The sequence below is a fragment of the Galdieria sulphuraria genome, assembly GCF_000341285.1.
Source record: "Galdieria sulphuraria unplaced genomic scaffold scaf_62, whole genome shotgun sequence".
NCBI classification, from domain to species: domain Eukaryota; phylum Rhodophyta; class Bangiophyceae; order Galdieriales; family Galdieriaceae; genus Galdieria; species Galdieria sulphuraria.
Window position 1 is genome coordinate 30,763 of NW_005178413.1, and position 19,771 is coordinate 50,533.

At 37.3% G+C, this 19,771-nt stretch overlaps 12 protein-coding genes and 1 non-coding gene across 13 annotated transcripts; 6 read left to right on the forward strand and 7 right to left on the reverse strand.

Annotated features, from left to right (window-relative positions):
- Positions 1–118: 118 nt before the first annotated feature.
- On the forward strand, positions 119–2,642 carry Gasu_57870 (Cu2+-exporting P-type ATPase). Its single transcript, XM_005703016.1, has 3 exons — positions 119–967; positions 1,023–1,294; positions 1,344–2,642. Exons 1-3 carry the CDS (start codon positions 140–142, stop codon positions 2,593–2,595), a joined length of 2,352 nt encoding a protein of 783 aa, XP_005703073.1. The 5' UTR covers positions 119–139; the 3' UTR covers positions 2,596–2,642.
- Positions 2,643–2,648: 6 nt separating this feature from the next.
- On the forward strand, positions 2,649–3,079 carry Gasu_57880 (uncharacterized protein). The gene is made up of 2 exons (XM_005703017.1): positions 2,649–2,826; positions 2,877–3,079. The coding sequence occupies exons 1-2, from the start codon at positions 2,659–2,661 to the stop codon at positions 2,967–2,969; spliced, it is 261 nt and encodes an 86-aa protein (XP_005703074.1). The 5' UTR covers positions 2,649–2,658; the 3' UTR covers positions 2,970–3,079.
- A 4-nt stretch (positions 3,080–3,083) lies between these two features.
- Gasu_57890 (charged multivesicular body protein 6) lies at positions 3,084–3,808 on the reverse strand. Its single transcript, XM_005703018.1, has 2 exons — positions 3,648–3,808; positions 3,084–3,600 (listed from the first exon to the last, which is right to left on the reverse strand). Exons 1-2 carry the CDS (start codon positions 3,789–3,791, stop codon positions 3,115–3,117), a joined length of 630 nt encoding a protein of 209 aa, XP_005703075.1. The 5' UTR covers positions 3,792–3,808; the 3' UTR covers positions 3,084–3,114.
- A 128-nt stretch (positions 3,809–3,936) lies between these two features.
- On the reverse strand, positions 3,937–5,438 carry Gasu_57900 (two-component response regulator). The gene has a single exon (XM_005703019.1). The coding sequence runs from the start codon at positions 5,302–5,304 to the stop codon at positions 4,555–4,557; it is 750 nt and encodes a 249-aa protein (XP_005703076.1). The 5' UTR covers positions 5,305–5,438; the 3' UTR covers positions 3,937–4,554.
- On the reverse strand, positions 4,121–4,192 carry Gasu_nc0088. Its single transcript has one exon. It is a non-coding gene; the product is annotated as a tRNA-Gly (tRNA).
- A 5-nt stretch (positions 5,439–5,443) lies between the features above and the next one.
- On the reverse strand, positions 5,444–6,308 carry Gasu_57910 (uncharacterized protein). The gene is made up of 3 exons (XM_005703020.1): positions 6,120–6,308; positions 5,956–6,072; positions 5,444–5,904 (listed from the first exon to the last, which is right to left on the reverse strand). Exons 1-3 carry the CDS (start codon positions 6,249–6,251, stop codon positions 5,812–5,814), a joined length of 342 nt encoding a protein of 113 aa, XP_005703077.1. The 5' UTR covers positions 6,252–6,308; the 3' UTR covers positions 5,444–5,811.
- A 5-nt stretch (positions 6,309–6,313) lies between these two features.
- On the reverse strand, positions 6,314–7,408 carry Gasu_57920 (zinc transporter, ZIP family). The gene has a single exon (XM_005703021.1). It carries the CDS (start codon positions 7,348–7,350, stop codon positions 6,364–6,366), a length of 987 nt encoding a protein of 328 aa, XP_005703078.1. The 5' UTR covers positions 7,351–7,408; the 3' UTR covers positions 6,314–6,363.
- Positions 7,409–7,488: 80 nt separating this feature from the next.
- Positions 7,489–9,839, forward strand: Gasu_57930 (ATP-dependent RNA helicase). Its single transcript, XM_005703022.1, has 9 exons — positions 7,489–7,917; positions 7,968–8,109; positions 8,154–8,235; positions 8,282–8,548; positions 8,599–8,733; positions 8,780–9,197; positions 9,252–9,355; positions 9,410–9,608; positions 9,709–9,839. Exons 1-9 carry the CDS (start codon positions 7,635–7,637, stop codon positions 9,816–9,818), a joined length of 1,740 nt encoding a protein of 579 aa, XP_005703079.1. The 5' UTR covers positions 7,489–7,634; the 3' UTR covers positions 9,819–9,839.
- A 4-nt stretch (positions 9,840–9,843) lies between these two features.
- Gasu_57940 (hydroxyacylglutathione hydrolase) lies at positions 9,844–10,908 on the reverse strand. The gene has a single exon (XM_005703023.1). The coding sequence runs from the start codon at positions 10,878–10,880 to the stop codon at positions 9,867–9,869; it is 1,014 nt and encodes a 337-aa protein (XP_005703080.1). The 5' UTR covers positions 10,881–10,908; the 3' UTR covers positions 9,844–9,866.
- A 3,250-nt stretch (positions 10,909–14,158) lies between these two features.
- Positions 14,159–15,129, forward strand: Gasu_57950 (putative acetate transporter). The gene is made up of 2 exons (XM_005703024.1): positions 14,159–14,318; positions 14,369–15,129. Exons 1-2 carry the CDS (start codon positions 14,192–14,194, stop codon positions 14,995–14,997), a joined length of 756 nt encoding a protein of 251 aa, XP_005703081.1. The 5' UTR covers positions 14,159–14,191; the 3' UTR covers positions 14,998–15,129.
- Positions 15,130–15,163: 34 nt separating this feature from the next.
- Gasu_57960 (glycerol dehydrogenase) lies at positions 15,164–16,478 on the reverse strand. Its single transcript, XM_005703025.1, has 3 exons — positions 16,009–16,478; positions 15,905–15,955; positions 15,164–15,854 (listed from the first exon to the last, which is right to left on the reverse strand). Exons 1-3 carry the CDS (start codon positions 16,450–16,452, stop codon positions 15,225–15,227), a joined length of 1,125 nt encoding a protein of 374 aa, XP_005703082.1. The 5' UTR covers positions 16,453–16,478; the 3' UTR covers positions 15,164–15,224.
- A 120-nt stretch (positions 16,479–16,598) lies between these two features.
- Positions 16,599–17,713, forward strand: Gasu_57970 (alcohol dehydrogenase). Its single transcript, XM_005703026.1, has one exon. It carries the CDS (start codon positions 16,622–16,624, stop codon positions 17,636–17,638), a length of 1,017 nt encoding a protein of 338 aa, XP_005703083.1. The 5' UTR covers positions 16,599–16,621; the 3' UTR covers positions 17,639–17,713.
- A 505-nt stretch (positions 17,714–18,218) lies between these two features.
- Positions 18,219–19,768, forward strand: Gasu_57980 (glycerol dehydrogenase). The gene is made up of 4 exons (XM_005703027.1): positions 18,219–18,743; positions 18,789–18,839; positions 18,895–19,470; positions 19,523–19,768. Exons 1-4 carry the CDS (start codon positions 18,291–18,293, stop codon positions 19,634–19,636), a joined length of 1,194 nt encoding a protein of 397 aa, XP_005703084.1. The 5' UTR covers positions 18,219–18,290; the 3' UTR covers positions 19,637–19,768.
- The last annotated feature ends 3 nt before the right edge of the window (positions 19,769–19,771 follow it).

Here is a 19,771-nt window from a genome sequence, read left to right on the forward strand (position 1 = left end):
TGATAGTATTTGTCAGATTCTTAAAGAACAACCTGAAGTGGAACATTTCCAAAAAGAGTCGATGATAATGAATGATACCGTAGAACACGTATTACCAACACAACATTTTCCTTTTTCTTTGCTTTTTCCAAAATCCAAGATGCTGACCTATCGAATAATTGTACATTTGGATGAAAACGAAGTGATGAAATGGAGATTAAGTGACAGTAAGGAATGCAAGAACGGTGAACATGTCAATCCTAAAATAAGACTGATGCGGTTGCTACATGCTCGTAACTTGGAGTGTACCGTCGTGAGTGGGAATACAAGCAAGGAGGCTCATCATTCGCAACTAAGAAAGAGGTTGGAGATGGAAGCAAACAAGTTGTTGTTGCGATGCATTGTTTCAGCCATTTTCACTATTCCTATTATGATATTTAGTTTTGGTCTCGCGAATCATGTTCGTGGCGTCAATACACGTTTAGGAAAGTCACAAATAACTGTAGCATATTTAGTAGAATGGATATTGGCAACCTTTATTCAGTTGATTGGAGGATATCCTTTCTATCGAGGAAGTTATTTCGCTATTTTTCGAAGTCATCGACCCAATATGGACGTATTAATAGCTTTGGCGACATCAACTATCTATGTCTACTCAGTTGCATCTCTCATCTATTACTCGATTGTGGATCAACCCGGTCGTGATATAGACTTCGATTCCAGTTCGATGTTAATTACTATCATAACATTTGGTAAATGGTTGGAAGCTATTGCAAAGAAGAACGCTGCAAAGGGTTTTGAAATGTTTGATGAACTCGCTCCTAAACAAGTTACTGTTGTTTTCAAGGACGAGAAAGAAGACTTCGTAGAGGCCGAAGTCGTCAATCCGGAGCTTGTTATGGTTGGTGACATTATCAAAGTATTGCCTGGAGAGCGTTTTGCAGTGGATGGAATAGTAGAGGCAGGAGAAAGCAGTGTAGACGAGTCGGTATGTTTTACGTTCTACCTATGATATGTTTCCATAACGTACAATAACTGAATAGACAATTACTGGAGAGTCATTGCCAGTTCATAAGAAGTCAGGAGATTCCGTTTTTAGTGGAACCTCCAATGGAAATAGTATTCTTTATGTTAGAACAACTGCAAGTGGTTCACAAAACACCGTGTCACAAATACTTGAGTTGGTAGAAAATGCTCAAAATTCGCATGCTCCCATTGAGAGTATAGCCGATACAATATCTGCGTATTTTGTTATTTGGATTGTCTTAATCGCCATCCTTGTATATCTTATATGGGTAATACTTATTGAGAAAAGGTATGTTATATGTAGAATAAGACTAGTTACGATACTGACCTATAATTAGAGTTGTCCCCGATACTTGGTATGACCATCAGAGTCCTATTATTTTTAGTTTGGTCTTTTCGGTATCTGTAGTTGCAGTGGCGTGTCCATGTGCATTGGGATTAGCCACTCCTTCAGCATTTATGACAGCGTCTAGTGTTGCAGTTCGATTTGGAATATTATTAAAGGAAAGTGCAGCAGTCCAGTATTTATATAATGCAGCATGCGTTGTTTTCGATAAAACAGGAACCTTGACGCGTGGATTCCCGAAAGTCTTGCAAGTTCAACAACTGAACATATTTGCAGGTCTCAACCAGGACAAGATAGTGAGTCTCATAGCACAGGTAGAGAGCCATTCGGATCATCCTTATGCAAATGCTATCGTTCGTTATGCTGAGGAAGAAAGAGGTTTAGAGGTTTCGAAGCAAGTCCAGTCTTTTGAAGAGAAACCTGGATGTGGTGTAGAGTCTGTTATTGAAAGTCATGAAATATTTGTAGGAAGTTGGAATTGGATAAAATCGAAATGTAGCTCATCACAAGGTGGAAAGGAAGATGACTTGTTAAACCATCAACAACGACAACTCCTAAATGAGTGGATGGAAGATGGAAGCAGCGTCGTAGTTGCAGCGATAGATAACGTTCCTTGCATTGCATTTCGAGTACACGATGAATTGAGACCTGAAGCAAAACAAGTCGTTGCCTTTTTTCGAGAAAAGAAGAAAATGGAATGCTGGTTAGTAACTGGCGATAATGAGAACACCGCATTTTCCGTAGCGAAAGCTGTTGGTATCCCAGTAGAAAAGGTTGTTTCTCAAGCATTGCCTGGGGATAAAGTTAAAATATTAGAAAGCTCTATAGAGAAATATAGAAATGTCTCTGGAAAGTATTCCTTTTTCAAACCTCGCGTGGTTTTTGTCGGAGATGGAGTGAACGATGGTCCTGCATTAGCAATGGCAGATGTCGGTATTGCTATGGGCTCCAAGAATCAGCTGGCAGCAGGAGCAGCTCGTGCTATTGTGATGAATGATAATCTTCATGGACTTGTTACTCTTTTTGACCTCTCTAGAGTCACTTTTCGCAGAATTCTTCTCAACTATTTTTGGGCATTGGTTTATAATGTTGTCTTTGTTCCAGGTGCTGCTGGAGCAATGTTTCCTCTTATTCGACAGCAAATGCCTCCTTGGTTTGCTGCCATTTTAATGGCTTCTAGTTCTCTCAGTGTATCTTTGTCTTCACTTTTGTTAAGGTTCTACCGACCTTTGAGAAACATATAAAGGTTGAATTTGCGATTCTACGTTGGGATAAAGAATTGGTCTCTTTTGTGATCGATCGTCATAATGGTACACTCTATGGAGGTCAAGAAAAACAAGTATATAGAGCAGTGGGCTTCTTATAGAGAGAACTCGGAATATTTCTACAAGTGGACCCCCAAACGTATAGTAGGAATAGGCCTCTTAGTAGGAGTAATTCCTTATTATCTGTATCGCTACATTGTGTATACAGTTGTAAGTGGAACAGTGAGTTGTTTGGGACTTTTCCAACTCTCTTTTATTAGGAAAATCAATATCCACAATATGGAGCTGCAGAATATGGTTTGTTGGGAGGCTCTCCACCACAATATTCAAAGCAGGAAGAGACAGAAAAGTAGCCTCAACAAAGCTATACAACAGAAATTGACCTTTAGCCAATGCCATCTTACGGTTCATAAAGTCGTTTACTGTTATGTTAATCAACTCTACCATTTGATATTATTTGAGCCGTTTACAACAAATGTATAACTCAAGGGTGTATGCTCAAGAAGGTAACAGAATACTTTCTTGTTTGCTATATTCTTTGGCAGTTTCGCTTTTCACTTGCATATTTTCCGTAACTTGAGGAGTCATCGTTTTCTCCAAGCGTTTTGGAACCGGTGGAAACATAGCCGTTTCTAGCTGTTCTAGTTCTTCTTCACAGCTCTCATCAATCTCCATAAGAGAGAAGCTACCAAGGACTTCAGTGACTTTGTTTTGAAACTCTATAGCCTCTTTTGTTTCCTCAAGAAGGTGTTCAATTTCTTCAATCGATAAGGTCTTTTGAATACTTTGTAATAACTTTGTTCCCGTCCGTAACTTGAGCACATAGTCCGTTTCAATTTGTTTCAACTCTATTTCACTCAAAACTTGTTCCAAGTTGAAACGCATATTTTGAGCTTTCTCTATACTTTTTTGCAACGCGTGTTTTACTTGCAAAACAACTAAAGCTTGCTGACGCTGATTTTCAGCAACCAAACGACGAGCAAGCTTACGACTCTAGTCAGTTTCTTGAAAAGTACAAAAAGTGTTCGTACCTTTATATAGTTCTTCAAAGAGTCACTAAGACGTTGTTCATACTGCTGCAAACTATCACGCTGTATTTTCAAGTCCAAGAGTTCTCTATCAAAAGATGATACGTTTGTCTTAACAACATGTTGTCGTGAAAATCCACAACCCATTCAATATCTATGACGTGTGTCCTCATAACTCTAGAAAGGATATTGTGAAAATGAACTCTATATATGTTACTCAGCAGTATTTTTTTTTGAAAAAGATATGAATAATATTGTAGCAAGAAGATGAACGATCATCGTTTGAGATTCTCAATCGATAATAAACTTTATACATTTTAGAAACCATACTTCAAAAACAATGTAAAGTCTCTAGAGTCATCTACTATTAACAAATGAAAAACTTTGCTTAGAATCCTAAAAAAGAAGTCTTCTAAATCTCTTTCAATATTTCTCTTTTTTTGCACTCTATTTTTGTACATGAGAATGGAAAATTTTACTGCCGCCGGGAATCGAACCCGGGTCTCCAGCTTGGAAGGCTGGAATGATAACCTTTACACCACGGCAGTCGTTTTCAACAATGTAAATTTTTCACTCTTTTCAGCTTCTCGTTATTAGCTAGCAGTGAGGGCAAGTTTCTCTCTATAAATCCATATGCTTCTTCGGATCATATAAATCACTACATATGTGATTCTCTTTCTGTCGTCATTTCTGTTCGGCCAAGTCATGTAAAATGTCGATATCTTTTGTTTTTGAACGCCCGACGACCAATTAATTGTTGGTAATAGAAAAATAGAAACAGGGGCAGCAACATTTCTTTATAACCAAAAAATAATAGGTACCACTATTCGAACAAATGTATTTACATCAGAGTAACACTTTATGAGCCACTTCAAAAGCTCCAACAAGCAACTAGTCTATCCTACACTCGTTACACTAGGTAAGGTACCACTTGGAAGTCGTCATCGTGCATCTTCTCCAATGAAGAAAGTCTTTCAGAACCAGACTTGTCATACAAAATGGAACTTGTTTCTTCCTTCTTTACCTTCACAAACCTCCCCTTGAAACGAGGTCGGGCGTCAGCTACTCGCTTGCGACAGTCATAACGCACCACGTTGGCAAAGTTTCTCTCTTTACGTTTCTGGCGGAAACGAACTACTGCAGCTTCACGTATCTTCTTTTTGAACTCTCTCATTAAAAAGTCTTTCTCCGGGTCCAGTTGTCGTGTTTCAGTGCTCACCTTGTTCCCAGGGTAATGAGGAAAAGTAGGCCGTTGAAACGACCAACTGGTCAAATATGTATCCTTTTCACCTCTTACGTCTTTTTCTTTTACGTCTTGTTGACTACAACGTGCTATACTCGGACGGCTGCAGGTTGGTTCCTCCCTTTGGAAGCCTCCTTGTACGTTAACCCAAGTCTGGTTACGTGGGGAGTTTTCTTCAAAGGGAAACCACTCTGGCACTAGTTGCGGTTCAGTTTGAGAGCCAACAAAAGTCTCCTCTTGTATGGGAAACTTATCAAAGGCTAAGGTGTTATCGGGTGAAAACAGCTGTCGGAAGTTGTCTTTGGCGCTCTCTCGTGACAAATCCCCTACAAAGGTATCTGGCCATTCTTCCGTCGTTAGCCTAGGCGTACAAAGAAAGCCTGAAAGGGAAAACGTATCGTCTCTATTACCACGCATTTCTTTACAAAAGAAAAAAAAGTGTACCGAGACAATAATAAAAATGAACTACGATGTTTGTATCACTCGGGGGTTCAATCAATCCAGTGGCTTTATGACAACCACACATGCCAAAACGAATGGCCCAAACTGCTCCTCTTTGATTCACTTGAACGCACCTTCAAGAAAGATATAACCATGAGAGATAATTCCTTTGTATTATTACTTACTGTATTTGTGAAAGTCAAAAGACAGACAACGACAAACCTTTGAGTATACTGCAAAAGTCATGGCAGTGGCACTCTAAGGTTTCTTGGGGACGAGCTAGTGAAAATACTCACTAATCTACAATCTAGATGCAACAGTATACAAGTAGTTTTATTTTAATCTGGCAAATATGAGATATTTGAGTTGCTTGAGCCTCCGATCTGACCAAGAAACTATCCATGTACAAAAATTTCGTTACTACACAAATGCCGTTTAGCAGAGCGCCCAACTTGCAGACTTAAGGTAGGAAACTCTCTTCCATTAAAAGTCAAGCAATCGTATTCCTCGCTTTCTAAAGGGTTCTGTAAATTCCTTTACTCTTCCCCCTCTAGGACGCGGCGGGAAAAACCACAACTATATCGAACCTCAAATGTCAAATAAAGACAAGTGTATTCAATACCTTACCTCACGGATTCGGTGTCGTTCGGCGAATGAAGCCAACTCTTCTCCTACTTTTCTTGCAGACTCCATATTTGCACAACCATACGCGTTGACAGGTCTCTTTTCATCAGGAAGTAGACTCTGTTCATATCTTATTTAAGTTGTCCAACAGCGATTATTCTGCCTACCTTTTGGATACTCGATATAGTAACCTCTACCCGTCCTTCTCTCTTATCTACAATTTGTGCTTCTACCTTTTTGTTGGTAAGTTGAAGTAACAAATGCTTCCTCTTGTCAAACTTGAACCAACTACCAAACATGCGCGTCATTTCAAGCCGACGCAAATCTAATGACTCTTCTAATACGATTTCCACATGACAGAGAGAAAGACTGGGACAGCCCTTCTTTTGGCATCACAAACTTTCAACTTTATTACGCCCACGCTCCAATGATGGACATACAAATGGCACCTAACCAGACAAACCCTATGATACTAAATATATATAGAGAGTTGCGATTCACGAAATGAGAATTGCGTGTAAACCAATAAGTCAACAACTCTACCAATCCAGTGTATATTAGAATACCACCCGAAACACCGTCTAGGATACCTCTCGTTATTAAGGATGCCGTTGAATTTTCCTGATAACTATTTGCGATACCCATGCCAATGGATATTCCAATGGGAGTCTCCAAGGAATAGCATAATATCATGAATACTGTTATCCAAATACCAAATTGAGCCTCCGAAACAGTCGTACCTATAGCGAATCCTTCGAAGAACTGATGAAATACCAAGGCAGCAAACAATGTACGGAATGTGGAACCTGTGCTGACTCCAAGATTGAGTCCGATGATAACTGAATGAAATGCTACTCCCATTTCGAAAATGATCACCAACATTTTCAGTTTATAACCTGATGCTGTTGCAATAGTAGTTTCGTATGATGACTGATCGAGTAGAGGTACAGCTGTAGTTACCTTGTCTGTTGATAGAGATTGCAAGTTGCTTGGAATTTCGCAGTTGTCTGTTGGTTGTTGAATATTGCGTTTGGATATCATTCGATTCAATATCACAGTACTAGACATCTCCAACAATTGGATACTCAGTGCTGCAGCTAGTGCGACAGCAGCTCCAAGAGAATTATAAGTATTGGTGAAGAAATACGGAAGACACTGATTGCTCAGATTGGTTATTGCTGGTGGAAGCATATGGACGAAACCTGTTGCAATAACTACTCCAGTTCCAAAAGCTCTTCCTGCATCTAAAGCAAAGGAAGGAATCCTAAGTGAAGGATATCTTTTTGCAACAACAGGAAGAGAAGTTCCCGCGAAACTTGTAAACAATATAGTAAAAAGAGCTCCAATATGAGCAGCTTCATTATAATTGAAAGTTTGTGTAGAATAACAAGAAGACATCGAACCAATGAATGATTGAAGAGACAATGTCTTCATTGATTGATTGGATGAAAGAATCAGCGTTCGGTGAACAACAGGAAATGCTGCTGTCTCTTGGACAGATTCGATTGTTAGACTCATTCGCTCTTTATGATTACTTTGAATTGTATATTTTTACAAGAATTGTCAACTAGAAAGAGTATCATTTTCTACAATCAGTATGAAAGTTTCTACAAAATATGGAAATATAAGTAACTCTCTCTATTTCAGCTAGTCTTATTCTCATATTCAAATTGTTGGTTGTGATGGAATGTCATGCCTTGGAAATACTTTGGCAAGATATAAAGACCAGTTTAGTCGGAACAAATAGTTCTTCTAGTATTCCTTGTGCTTGGAAGTTTCCAACACTTGTTTCTCAAGCAAGTACTATGGCTTCTGAAGTACAAGCAACCTCATCCATCACAACGAACTCCGTACGTAGACAGTACAGTATAGAATGCCTATTGCAGCTTTCTGGCAGCCAGTTTCTTGAACATCAATTTCCACTATCGTTGAATGTCTTGAAACAGACCAATAAACGAAAAAGAGGTAGCTTTGTATATTCTAGAGGTGTCGTAGTTGCTCAGGGTTGGAAATAGAAAAAGTCGAAACAGAGGAAAAGAAGGAAGAAAAAGTTTCCGAATCGAAACTGCGAAGTGAAGATATTATCGTAAAAGGGAAGAATAGTTCTCTTACTTTTGAAGATATGTTTCTTTCTAATGGTTTGATTGCTGGTCTCAAGTGAGTAGGCTCTTGTTTTTATGTTTTGAATGACAATTGTTTAGGATTTGTGGTTTCGAGAAACCTTCTCCAGTACAAGTTGCAAGTATTCCTTATGCCAGATTAGGTTGTGACCTCATTATTCAGGTATGCTGGACTTTATAAGTTGAAACGACTAAAAGCCTAGTAAAAGGCCAAAAGTGGGACAGGCAAAACCTGTGTTTATGCAGTGGCCGTCTTACAGTCCCTTTTGGATAGTCAAAAGAATACAACTTTGTCTTCTTCTGTAAAAAGTATTCAAGCCATGATTATCGTTCCAACTAGAGAATTGGCTTTTCAAGTTGCTATGGTATTTGAACAACTAAGGAGAGGAATCATAGAATGCGATAAGAATGGAATACAAATTGTTACATGTGTTGGAGGTATTAGTATGAAACATGACTATCATGTTCTATCAAAGGTTTGTAAGTCTTTAAAGGTTCTTCTTGAAACCTGAAATGTGAAATTTAGGGTTTTCATGTGGTTATTGGGACTCCTGGTCGTATCAGAAATCTTATAGACTCTGCTATTTTACATTTACAACATATACAGATGTTGATAATAGATGAAGCAGATAAGTTACTTGAAAGTTGTTTCTGGAAGGATGTAAGTCATTATTTTCTTCTTCAAGGTTATTACTTATAAACTTTAGTTATTTGCGATTGAACAACATTTACCTGATTGGAAACAAGTCTTAGCTTTTTCTGCCACTTATTCTTCATCTGTGCTTTCCAAACTCTATCGCATCATGAAAGAACCTAGAAAGATAACAGTATTAGAACAAACTTTGGTAGAAAAATTATCCTTAGATAGGACACCTCTCTGTGCAGAAACATCACTTTGTGGGATAACTCATCACAAAGCAGAAATACAAGGCTCATGGAAAGGAGAAGACTTGTTTCATATCCAATTGGAGACGTTGATTTCCATCTTTGGAGAATTTTCATTTCATCAATGTTTGGTATTCTGTAACGACAAGTCCTTGTTAGACAGATATAGCAATAGTTTAAGAAATGCAGGATTCTCTGCAGATTTTACCAGTGGAGATTTGAATCAGTCGATAAGGAATGGTAATGTTCATTTCGATTGATGCCTGAGTTATTCTCAAGTGTTTTAATATCCAGAAATATTTCAACGATTTTATACACATAAGACACAAGTTTTGTTGACTACCGATCTTCTTTCCAGAGGGATTGATTTTGTGGATTGTAATTTGGTTGTGAACTTGGTAAGTTATGTTTTGGGCATCTTATGTATTATTGATCATACAATTGATGAACAGGATATACCTAAAACAACGGAGACTTATTTACATCGAGCTGGAAGAGCTGGACGCTTTGGAAGATTTGGAAATTGTGTTACTGTTTATTCATCGGAAACGCTTCCAGAAATGGAACAGTTGGAATCTCAACTTGGGATCGATTTTGCTCACTTGCTGATTGAAATTTCTGTTCATGAAAAGGAATCCTTCAAAGAAGATAGTGAGAGAACGGAACCCATTCTTGAAGAAGAAAAGAAGTATTCCAAGGAAACACTTACGACGGAGGAATTTTTGACTACAAACAACAACGACATAAATAGGACACAATATGAACACTCCAATGGTTTTTATTATTACTGGAAAGGTTATTGGTATGGATACTTCTTATCTCAATGGTACCTTTGGAAAGGAGAAACACCTCCTCCTATAGAACAAATCATGCAGCAATATAAAACATAATAAAAGAATTCCAATTATATTAGAAAACATCTTTTCGTTTTCTCAACTCTGCCAATACTTTTGCAGGTTCCGATTGTTGAACTGCTTGTTGAATGGAAGCCTCACCATATCTTAAAAAAGGATTATATAAAAATTCCTCCTCTAAAGTACTAGGAACGGTACACTTTCCTAATTCAAGCTGCTTCTTGGCCCAATCGTACTTCTCTTTCAATATCTGATTATGAGGCTCCATTTGAAGAGCAAACTCCAAATTCTTAAGAGTGTACTCATGACCACAAAACATAAATGTATTTCTAGGAAACCTGTGAATAACCTGTTCGATATTCTGGAGCATATCATTACTATCTCCTTCAAAGAACCTGCCACAACCTCCAATAAATAAAGTGTCTCCAGAGAAGAGAACTGCAGAGGAACCAATAGCATCGCGTTCCTTCACAAAGTACAACAAATGACCACGAGTATGACAAGGTGTACAATATACATAAACTTCGAGACAACTCGGAGAATAAAACTGAAAGATATCACCTTGTCCTACCCTATGAGTTGTACCAGGAACAATTTCATATTTACTTCCAAATATCTTCAAAGAAGAATACTTTTCCAATAACTCTTCATTGCCACCAGAATGATCCCAGTGTTTGTGTGTTGTTAAGACAGCAACAAGACTTACTCCTTCTTCTTCAGCTGCACGAGTAACTTTTGTGGGTTCAACTGGATCAACAGCTGCAGCAACTTTATGACGCTTGTCTATCAACAAATAGGCATAATTATCTCTTAATACTGGGATCGTTCGCACTTGTAAGTTCTCGGAAATGGAACAAGTACTTGAGAAAGAACACCTATGAAGTGAACGAGAAACAGACAATTCGCGGTTGTCAAGCTCCCTCAGTCTATTTGCTCTGAAAACAACACTATATGAGAAGTGTTTACAAGGTGAAAATACTGTTTTACAAGTAGAACGATTGGTAGTAAAGTATCGTTTGCCAGCCCAAACAACAACACCTTGAAATGCAGACTTGCCTCCCAACAACATGACTGCTTTGAAGAATGAATGAGTCCACAAAACTGGAGTACTATTTCTGTTGGGAGAAAAATCTCACAAGCAAAATGAAGAGAATTGTTCTACATTGTGTATATTTTAACGAACCTAGACAAGTTGAATCCAGTAAAGAAATGATGGAAGACAAGTTGAAAGAAATGAATAGCATAAATAGAGAAATTCTTAGATGAGATTTCGATCTATCAAAGTATGAGGCCCAAATAGTTCAAAGTCTCATGATATTTCTCTGCATTTAATACCAAAATAGCTCGAATGAGATTGGCTACAAGTGTGTCCATAGAAGAAATAAATAGTTGCTGGGACTAGTATTCAATAAATCTGCAGATGCCGTTCCATGTTTGTTAAAAGTTCTATGGATTGTATTTTAAGGATTGTTCCAAGACAGTAATTGCAAAAAAAACTTTCCATTTTCGACCATACAAAAAAGGAACGCCTAAGAAATGCAAATGATATCCCATGACAAACTGAAGGAGAACACATGTAACACAATAGGTTAAAGCATGGCATCAAGTTGTACAAAGGTTCAACTTTCGTTTCATATATGACAGCATCTCAAAGTGTGTTTTGGGTTTAGAGTATACCCTTTCTATGAATGGAAGAATCAAGTTGCAACTGGTGAAGGAAAACTTCATCAAATTTATAAGACCTTCCTCTACATTTTATTTTCAAGACATTTGTTATCCAATGAAAACAACTGAGGCTGATGCTCGTTTCTGTAATACGCAGCTTTACTTCACTTGAATCTTGATAACCTTTTACATTATCTGTGAAGAAACATTGAGATGTTGGTTCTGAAATAATACCTCTATTTGCTTCTTTCGTAACTTCTTACTTCAATAAGTCTATTGAACAGGGAGCTTCAGCCGTCATTTTCTTTCAACTTTTGTAAAGGTCCAAAGATATTTTTTGGTGAACTTTCGCTGACGTATTCTTTACATGTCTTGTACCATATGTTCAAAGAAATATGAGGAACTGTCTGTAATGTCCATTTCCCGCGATATTTTGCTTCTTGTTTATTTCTTTACAATGAGAACTGCAAATATATATTTTTATAACTGCTAGAAAGAAATGTATTCGAGTTTCCAAAGACCCAACAATTGTGTGATCCAGCCTTGGAACCAAATCCTGTACCTTGGTCCTCTTGGCTAGTATAAAGGTAATCAATGAATTCAAGAATTTCTTCTAAATTGTTGAACATATTGTTTGAATGATCGACGCGGACTTTATTTTTATGCATCATATCAATTCTATATCCATAGATAGCAAAAAGGGTCACAGTCTTGAGAGCAATAGTTCTTGACATTACCAAACAGGAATATTTTTATGACAAATGTAACAATTATCATATCCAACAGGTAGACCAAGAAGAACTACTACTGCCATCCAAGTTGCTGAAATCGTTTCTAAACTCAAAATAAAAGAACTGTAGAGGTGAATCTCACGAATGATATATCGACGCAAAAAGCAATATAATCAAGTGATAAAGAAATCGGAATATTCAGACAACCATTCTCTGACAGATATGCAATCATCAAAATTGAGTCGATATCAAAAAAGTTAGGAATCCTTATGCAGAAAAAAAGCATAACAGTTAACATTATACTAGTTTTGAAAGTAGACTCCATTTCAAATTTGTAAATTAAATAAAAGCTATATACAAAATATTCACATTAATCCAATCTTGTTTAATTACATTTACTACAAGTAACACAAAGCAATCTATGGTCATTTGTCTTATAAAGAAATATCATCTTTCCACTAACGAAAGACACAATTATGAACCACGATATTGTTATTGTCTCCATAGTTCTCATTCTGCTGGACTCCATTATGTTTTTCTTGGTTGTATGTATTTCAAATTGAAATTCTATATTGATCTTCAATCACACATAGGACGCAAAACATGAAATGCTTTGCTCATTTCCAAAATTGACAATGGCTTTTCTTATAAAAAGCAGTAACAATGAGTCAAGTTTCGTCCTTGAGTATCTTCGTATTACAAAAATTATGAATGCGAGAAATAACTTTGAACAGAGGATTCTCTTTTAACACAACATGTTTCTTGAAAATGACAATATCACAATATTCATTTCATCTCAAAATGACCTTAGCGCATTCTCAAAGTTGGAACCATCCAATATGTGACATTTTCCGGAAATTGGTTGGATCGTCATAGATATCAAAAGACGATGTGAGTTGGAACGTTGATATATTCTTTTGTGAATTTCAATGAGAGAGTCATACTTGTCATGAGAAGGATGATGAATGTTTTTCAAGTAGAGAAAGAATATTTTTGGAAACCTCTGAAATCTGCTTCTATAACGTTTTGCCATCAAATCAAACATATCGAGAGCTTCACTTAAAAAGCTATTGGATTTTTCCTCCGAAAAGACCAGAAAAACAATTTCTGGAAGTAATCTATCGTTTCCTTGTAGCAGTCTCAACCATTCCCAATAGTATTTCGTGAATAAACGAATTCTTTTTCCTTCCATTTCCATATTGGGTTTGAACATTTCAAATCTTTGTTGAAGACCCCAAAATGAACTGAATTGTTGTACATATTCTTTGCATTCACAAAAACTTTCTTGTCCAATATTATTCTGTTCTTTTGAGGAAGTAACGGAATGTTTGAGAATACACAAGCTATGAAGACTGTTCCAAATTTTGAATTTCTTTCTTTTTCTAAGATATATTGGATGGTTCTTCGCAATATCATTGCTATTTCTAATCGAATGGAATTCTTCAGTTGTAGAACCAGGACGGAATTTCTCAAGAAAGAAACGCTGTATTTCTAACAAAGGTAACCCGAAACTTCCTGTGAGCAGTACTTGTTTACTAGACGCCCATAGCTCTTCTTCTTGCTCCTTTCTGCTTTCAATAATGCAAGAAAGACACCAGGTTTTCCAGAGAACATCTTTTCTAAAGTTGGTTTTTTCTGAATTCATATTCATTTTGACATCTGAAGGCTTTAAAATTTCCACTTTGTTGACAGGACTTCTACAAAGGGGACATAGTCTATCATCTAAAAGTATAGTACAATAACTACAAGTCTCTTCATGTCGACATGGTAAAAGAAGAACATTGACTGAACGTTCTAAACAAACAATACAAGTCATCAATTGTTCAATCAACGATATTGTTCACAAAGAAAATCTAATTGAATGAAATTACATTTTGATGCTGCTCATGAATTAAATGTAGAAAATGCCTGATGATTCATGTACTTTGAAAGGAAATTTCATCAACGAACTTTTTGATTTCTCACTAACAAGACATTGAAGGATATGTCTACCCAAAAAACATCTCCACAAACAAATAAAGACGTAGAAGGTTTGAAAGATTTGCCTCCAAACTCATTTATTCGCAAATACTCTTATGGTGACATGGGTGGAATGTCCAAGGAATATCACGGTAATGAGGAAGTTAATAGTTTGGTTATTCTATTTCTCAACGCCTTTCAGCTCCTGTTAAACAATTGGTTGAACTGGGACATCCAGAGGCTTTAGGTTTGGCTGGATTTGCAGCTACTGACTTCATGTTGAGCTGCATCAATGCTTCACTTTTACCTAGTTCTCTCACTAATAGCATAATAGCCTTGGCATTCTTTTACGGCGGTAGTGCTCAACTTATAGCTGGCATTCTTACCTTTATCAAGCAAAACACTTTTGGAGGTGTTGCATTTTGCAGTTATGGTGCTTTCTGGCTAACCTTTGGTGTCCTCATTACTTTAGAAGCAGAATATGGTTCAAAGTTGCTGAGTGAAACGGACTATACAACTGCTTTAGGATTTATTTTAGTATGTTACACAATATTCAATACTTACTTGTTCGTTGCAACGATGGCACATAACATACAACTCTATATCATTTTTCTTAAAATGCAGTTGGTATTGGTAGATATGCACTTTTTTGGTGTAATAAGCTCTATTCCAGGAGGTGTTATGGGAATGTTGTGCTCTATTAGTGCCTGGGTTTTATCAGCCACCATAGTGATAAATGATAGCTTCGGAACTACAGTAATACCAAATCCTGAGCTAAAAGAGCTTCCAGTCTTTCGTAATTGGCTTAAGATGATCAAAAATGGAAAGTAACAGCTATCTGTGTTCGTATTCCAGTGACAACAAGCACTCATTTCTCCAAATAAATTTGTGACTCATATTTTATTTGTGAAAATCAGACAAGACACACTTAGGTCATGATGCCCGAGCTATCATTTGTTGACCATTTCCTTTCCCAAACGATTGGCTTTCAAAATGCACTGATAAACCAAATCGGGACTGATTTCGTAAGCAATGGACAAATGATAAACCGTTTCTCCCTAAGAAAGAAATGAGTTGGCCTTGTTGAGATTCCAATTTTGACTCACCTTGGCACACGTACGTTCTGCAACTCTTCTGATACCTTCAACGTCATTTTCTTTGATTCCAAGTTCTTCTAAAGTTACTGGTAGTCCGGTATCATAAAAGAATTGTGCTACTCTGAAAGCTTCCTGTAAGTCATTCTCCAGGCACAAGTGAACCAAAGTACCAAACGCTACTTTTTCACCGTGATATTTTGTCTTAGTGGCGTGATGTGCTGTAAGGCCATTATGAACGGCATGGGCAGCTGCTAAACCTCCACTTTCGAAACCCAGTCCACTGAGTAAAGTATTGGCCTCCGTAACTCTTTCGATGGCTTCCGTGACTTGAAGTGGTTGGCAGTTCAAGTCTTTTACTGCTTGTCTTCCATATGTGAAGAGAAGATCTCTGCAGAGTCTCCCCAATGCTTCTGCTGTTGCAGTTGGTCTTCCACCTGCACAAGTAACTGCGTGTTCTGCTTTCCAGCAAGAAGCTGCCTCATAATAGGTTGCCATAGCGTCTCCCATACCACTCACAAAAAACCTCTTTGGTGCTTTTGTAATAATATCAGTATCTACCAAGACTAGAGATGGATTACGTGGATAAAATACCTATTTTTTGAAAAGTCATGTGAACAAGATAACAAATAGAATGTACTTACATATTCTAAGAATTCACCTTGTTGAGTATAGAAGACAGATAGAGCGGAGCACTATCGCAATGATGGTCATATAATAGCACAGAGATGCTCTTCATTTTACATACCGGTGCATCATTACTTGCTAATGTAGGCACTGAAACGAAGGATACATTTCTCAAATAGGCAATGGCACGAACACAGTCGATATTTGTTCCACCTCCAACTCCCACCAAGCAATAACTGTTTGTCACATGTAGTGTTTCTATTTTCTGGTTGATTCTTGTAAACTCCTCCCATGTGCATTCTCCATGGAACTCCAAAAACTCCACAACTTGTGCCGCCTTATATTTTTGTAGTGATTCTTGTATGGTCTTTCCTTGGTCTTTGAGCCGATTGGGAGATAACACCACGATAACAGTATGATATTGAAATGGTTGAATATACAAGCCTATATATTGTAGTGCACAAGGTCCTTGTACATATCTTAGAGGAGCATTGAATATTTTACAAGAAAGCTCTTTATATTTTTCCATAGGATTGTATTGCAGTTCTTTTGGTAACCTTGACATTTTTAAAAAAGAGACTAGGAAACAAAATATCGTATTTCGAGTGATCATTAGAATACATATAGAAATATGGCTATCTTTGTTGAGTTTTAATTCAAATCTCCTTTGGGTAGAAATGAAATCCTAAACATAAAAGAGATCCCAGAGTCATTTCTAACGATACTGAATTTGCATGATGATGAACGCAGCAGTCTTGAAAGAGTTCAATCAACCTCTATCCATTGAAAAGGTCCCTGTTCCTCAACCTGGATTTGGACAAGTTCTTATGCAAGTAAAAGCCAGTGGAGTATGCCATTCTGATGTTGATACTTGGGAAGGCAATCGACCCATCAAACCTAAACTTCCCTTAATACCTGGGCATGAAGGTGCCGGTGTTGTGGCTCAAGTAGGTCCTGGTGTCGATTTTCTCAAAAAAGGTGATAGAATTGGAGTTCCATGGCTCTATAACGCATGTGGGCGTTGTGAATTTTGTTGTCAATCAATAGAGACCGTATGTCCTCATCAAGAATGCACTGGATATACCAAAGATGGTAGCTTTGCAGAATACTGTGTAGTTGATGCAAAATATATTGGTCGGTTGCCAGAGAATGTAGAGTTTACTACAATTGCTCCAGTTCTTTGTGCTGGTGTCACTGTTTACAAGTCATTAAAAGAGACGGAGACTCGTCCAGGTCAGTGGATTGCCATAGTTGGAGTTGGTGGTCTTGGTCATCTCGGCATTCAATATGCAAAAGCTATGGGTATGCAAGTCGTTGCAGTAGACATTGATGATTCCAAATTACAATTGGGAAAGAAATGTGGAGCAGACATTATTATCCATTCGAATAGAGAAAATGCAGTGGATCGAATACAAAAAGAAATAGGAGGTGCACATGGCGTTGTCGTTACTGCAGTATCTCCCAAAGTATTTCCACAAGCAATTGGAATGGTTCGTCGTGCGGGTACTGTTGTGTTGAATGCATTACCTCCAGGAGATTTTCCATTGAATATCTTTGATGTCATATTGAGAAGAGTCACTGTACGAGGATCTATTGTCGGAACGAGACAAGACTTACAAGAGGCATTGGATTTTGCTGGTCGAGGAGTTGGTCTTCCAGAAGTACATATAAGAAAGCTTAAGGAAGTGAACGATATCTTACATGATATGCAACAATTCAAAGTTGTTGGAAGAATAGTGCTAGAGTTCTAAATAATGAATGGTGTGATGTCGAAAAATTATGTTTTGTTTGTCTTTGTGTGGCTTGATAAACAACTGGTTCAATCCAAATGTATGTAATGTAACTTGGTATGGATACAAGCATGGAAGAGTAGAAAAAGGAGTAGGAAACATTTTAATTGACGTGAATATATTCCTATTGCATTCAAAAAACCTTTCCATTGAAAAGATATGGAGGAACTCATTCGAATATCATTATGCGATGAGAAAATGAGACAGATGAGAATGCACAACAACATGGACAAAATATTTCCAACAAGCTTGACATAATTATTGTCTTTACGATGATTAAACTTTCTGATGTCATTTGTTCTCATGGAAGAGAACTTTTCAATGAGAAAATCACATACAAATACAATGGATTTCATGAGAAATATATGAACCAAATAAGAATATAATGGAAGAAGAGATATTTCAAGTCTTTTGTGTTCGAGTGAATCTGACTTGGATGATTATTTTGTTGAATCTTAAACTGAAGCTCTATCTGTTGTATTCCTCATCTTTTGTGAATCTCAGAAGCAACGAAATCTTTTCTCTCCCTAAGAAGAAATACGAAATCTTTTCTCTTTTGTGTGATTTCGACGTTTTTCTTGAAAACAGTCATGAAACTTTCTCATAGACTTATATGCTGATGGATTCTGTACTCGACAACAACTCAAAATACAATCCTATTGAAAGATATGCATCCTTGGGTCACAAAGTATTTGGAGCTCCCCAAAAGTATATCCAGGCTCCTCATCTGGTTCAATATATTGGAAAGTACTTGAGTCTACTGAACGCTCAGCACATTGTACTAGTCAGGGATCCCCTTTTGAATATATTTACACAAGTACGTGACTCCATTTTACAACATAGAGCAGCCAAAAGGGTTGACGAATATACATTCGATGGCGAGTGTTCGTGGCAACAAGTCAAACGCATAGTGGATGCCATTCACTCCAAGAGCCATTCTTCAGGTACTCCTGATTGCCTAGTTGCAGTTGGAGGAGGTAAAACGCTGGATTTGGGAAAAGCTATAGCCAATCAGTTGCGCATATCATTAGCTATCGTGCCTACTTTAGCAAGTACTGATGCACCGGTGTGTATATAATACTTTCTGCTTTATTTTTCTCATCATGAATAGTGTTCGGCTCTTTCTGTTATGTATACACCAGAAGGAGACTTTCAAGAGTATGTAAGTATTCAAATAATTGTCTATGTTGGGATCATCATTCAAGTTGTGTATACAGTCATTTTATCCGCTCAATCCTACCTATGTATTTGTTGATAGCTCAATCATAGCAAAAGCACCCAATCGATTTCTTGCCAGTGGTATAGGTGATGCAATGGCCACTTTTTATGAAGCCGATGTATGTTTCCATAATCCAAAAGCAACTACTTGTCAAGGAGGTCGTCCCACTTTGAGTGCTTATTCTTTGGCAGAATTATGCAAAAATATTTTATTCAAGCATGGTTTGGAAGCATTGAAGGATGTGAAAAAGGAACAATTATCAGAGTCTGTGGATCTCGTGATTGAAGCCAATACTCTGTTAAGTGGCTTAGGTTTTGAAAGTGGTGGATTGGCTGCAGCACATGCCATACATAATGGTTTGACTATTCATCATGCCACACATCATAAAATGCATGGAGAGAAGGTTGCTTTTGGAGTTATCAGTCAACTATGTATGGAAGGAAAGATGGAAGAAGCTTACAAAGTTGCCCAATTCTTTTATCATTGTTACTTACCAGTTACTCTTACCGATTTGAACTTGAAAGAAAGTGACAGAGAAGGATTGGAAAATATAGCAAAACGAGCTTGTCAACAGGTTGGATATTTCATTTCGTTTCAAAATGTTGTTGTTTTTTGAATCAGAATAGGATGAGACTATTCACAATCACCCATTTCCAGTTACTCCAGACAAAGTTTATGATTCCATGTTGGAAGCTCATCGTTTAGGAATGAAAGTTGTGCATCAGACAAGTAGAGATTGAAATAGTAGTAGTGTATAAAATTTGTTGTTGTGTCAAATTTCCATTTGTCTCTTCTTTGGGTGATATATATAATATATAATATATATATAATGTATATAATATATAATATATAATATATAGCTAATGTCATATGGG

What these genes read in the sequence shown, in the direction of transcription:
- Gasu_57950 (XM_005703024.1), top strand. Translation starts at nt 14,192, where the DNA reads ATGTCTACCCAAAAAACATCTCCACAAACAAATAAAGACGTAGAAGGT. An exon ending in AATGTCCAAGGAATATCACG is followed by an intron (nt 14,319 to 14,368) that starts GTAATGAGGAAG and finishes AACGCCTTTCAG; the next exon opens with CTCCTGTTAAACAATTGGTT.
- Gasu_57880 (XM_005703017.1), top strand. Translation starts at nt 2,659, where the DNA reads ATGGTACACTCTATGGAGGTCAAGAAAAACAAGTATATAGAGCAGTGG. An exon ending in GCTACATTGTGTATACAGTT is followed by an intron (nt 2,827 to 2,876) that starts GTAAGTGGAACA and finishes CTCTTTTATTAG; the next exon opens with GAAAATCAATATCCACAATA.
- Gasu_57930 (XM_005703022.1), top strand. Translation starts at nt 7,635, where the DNA reads ATGGAATGTCATGCCTTGGAAATACTTTGGCAAGATATAAAGACCAGT. An exon ending in GACCAATAAACGAAAAAGAG is followed by an intron (nt 7,918 to 7,967) that starts GTAGCTTTGTAT and finishes GGTTGGAAATAG; the next exon opens with AAAAAGTCGAAACAGAGGAA. An exon ending in GTTGTGACCTCATTATTCAG is followed by an intron (nt 8,236 to 8,281) that starts GTATGCTGGACT and finishes GCCTAGTAAAAG; the next exon opens with GCCAAAAGTGGGACAGGCAA.
- Gasu_57920 (XM_005703021.1), bottom strand. Translation starts at nt 7,350, where the DNA reads ATGTCTTCTTGTTATTCTACACAAACTTTCAATTATAATGAAGCTGCT.
- Gasu_57960 (XM_005703025.1), bottom strand. Translation starts at nt 16,452, where the DNA reads ATGTCAAGGTTACCAAAAGAACTGCAATACAATCCTATGGAAAAATAT. An exon ending in TAGCAAGTAATGATGCACCG is followed by an intron (nt 15,956 to 16,008) that starts GTATGTAAAATG and finishes TCATTGCGATAG; the next exon opens with TGCTCCGCTCTATCTGTCTT. An exon ending in AAGGTGAATTCTTAGAATAT is followed by an intron (nt 15,855 to 15,904) that starts GTAAGTACATTC and finishes TTCAAAAAATAG; the next exon opens with GTATTTTATCCACGTAATCC.
- Gasu_57870 (XM_005703016.1), top strand. Translation starts at nt 140, where the DNA reads ATGCTGACCTATCGAATAATTGTACATTTGGATGAAAACGAAGTGATG. An exon ending in AAAGCAGTGTAGACGAGTCG is followed by an intron (nt 968 to 1,022) that starts GTATGTTTTACG and finishes ATAACTGAATAG; the next exon opens with ACAATTACTGGAGAGTCATT. An exon ending in GTAATACTTATTGAGAAAAG is followed by an intron (nt 1,295 to 1,343) that starts GTATGTTATATG and finishes ACCTATAATTAG; the next exon opens with AGTTGTCCCCGATACTTGGT.
- Gasu_57980 (XM_005703027.1), top strand. Translation starts at nt 18,291, where the DNA reads ATGCTGATGGATTCTGTACTCGACAACAACTCAAAATACAATCCTATT. An exon ending in TAGCAAGTACTGATGCACCG is followed by an intron (nt 18,744 to 18,788) that starts GTGTGTATATAA and finishes CATCATGAATAG; the next exon opens with TGTTCGGCTCTTTCTGTTAT. An exon ending in AAGGAGACTTTCAAGAGTAT is followed by an intron (nt 18,840 to 18,894) that starts GTAAGTATTCAA and finishes TTGTGTATACAG; the next exon opens with TCATTTTATCCGCTCAATCC.
- Gasu_57910 (XM_005703020.1), bottom strand. Translation starts at nt 6,251, where the DNA reads ATGTTTGGTAGTTGGTTCAAGTTTGACAAGAGGAAGCATTTGTTACTT. An exon ending in CTATATCGAGTATCCAAAAG is followed by an intron (nt 6,073 to 6,119) that starts GTAGGCAGAATA and finishes AGATATGAACAG; the next exon opens with AGTCTACTTCCTGATGAAAA. An exon ending in AACGACACCGAATCCGTGAG is followed by an intron (nt 5,905 to 5,955) that starts GTAAGGTATTGA and finishes GGTTCGATATAG; the next exon opens with TTGTGGTTTTTCCCGCCGCG.
- Gasu_57890 (XM_005703018.1), bottom strand. Translation starts at nt 3,791, where the DNA reads ATGGGTTGTGGATTTTCACGACAACATGTTGTTAAGACAAACGTATCA. An exon ending in CTTTGAAGAACTATATAAAG is followed by an intron (nt 3,601 to 3,647) that starts GTACGAACACTT and finishes TAGAGTCGTAAG; the next exon opens with CTTGCTCGTCGTTTGGTTGC.
- Gasu_57970 (XM_005703026.1), top strand. Translation starts at nt 16,622, where the DNA reads ATGATGATGAACGCAGCAGTCTTGAAAGAGTTCAATCAACCTCTATCC.
- Gasu_57900 (XM_005703019.1), bottom strand. Translation starts at nt 5,304, where the DNA reads ATGCGTGGTAATAGAGACGATACGTTTTCCCTTTCAGGCTTTCTTTGT.
- Gasu_57940 (XM_005703023.1), bottom strand. Translation starts at nt 10,880, where the DNA reads ATGTTGTTGGGAGGCAAGTCTGCATTTCAAGGTGTTGTTGTTTGGGCT.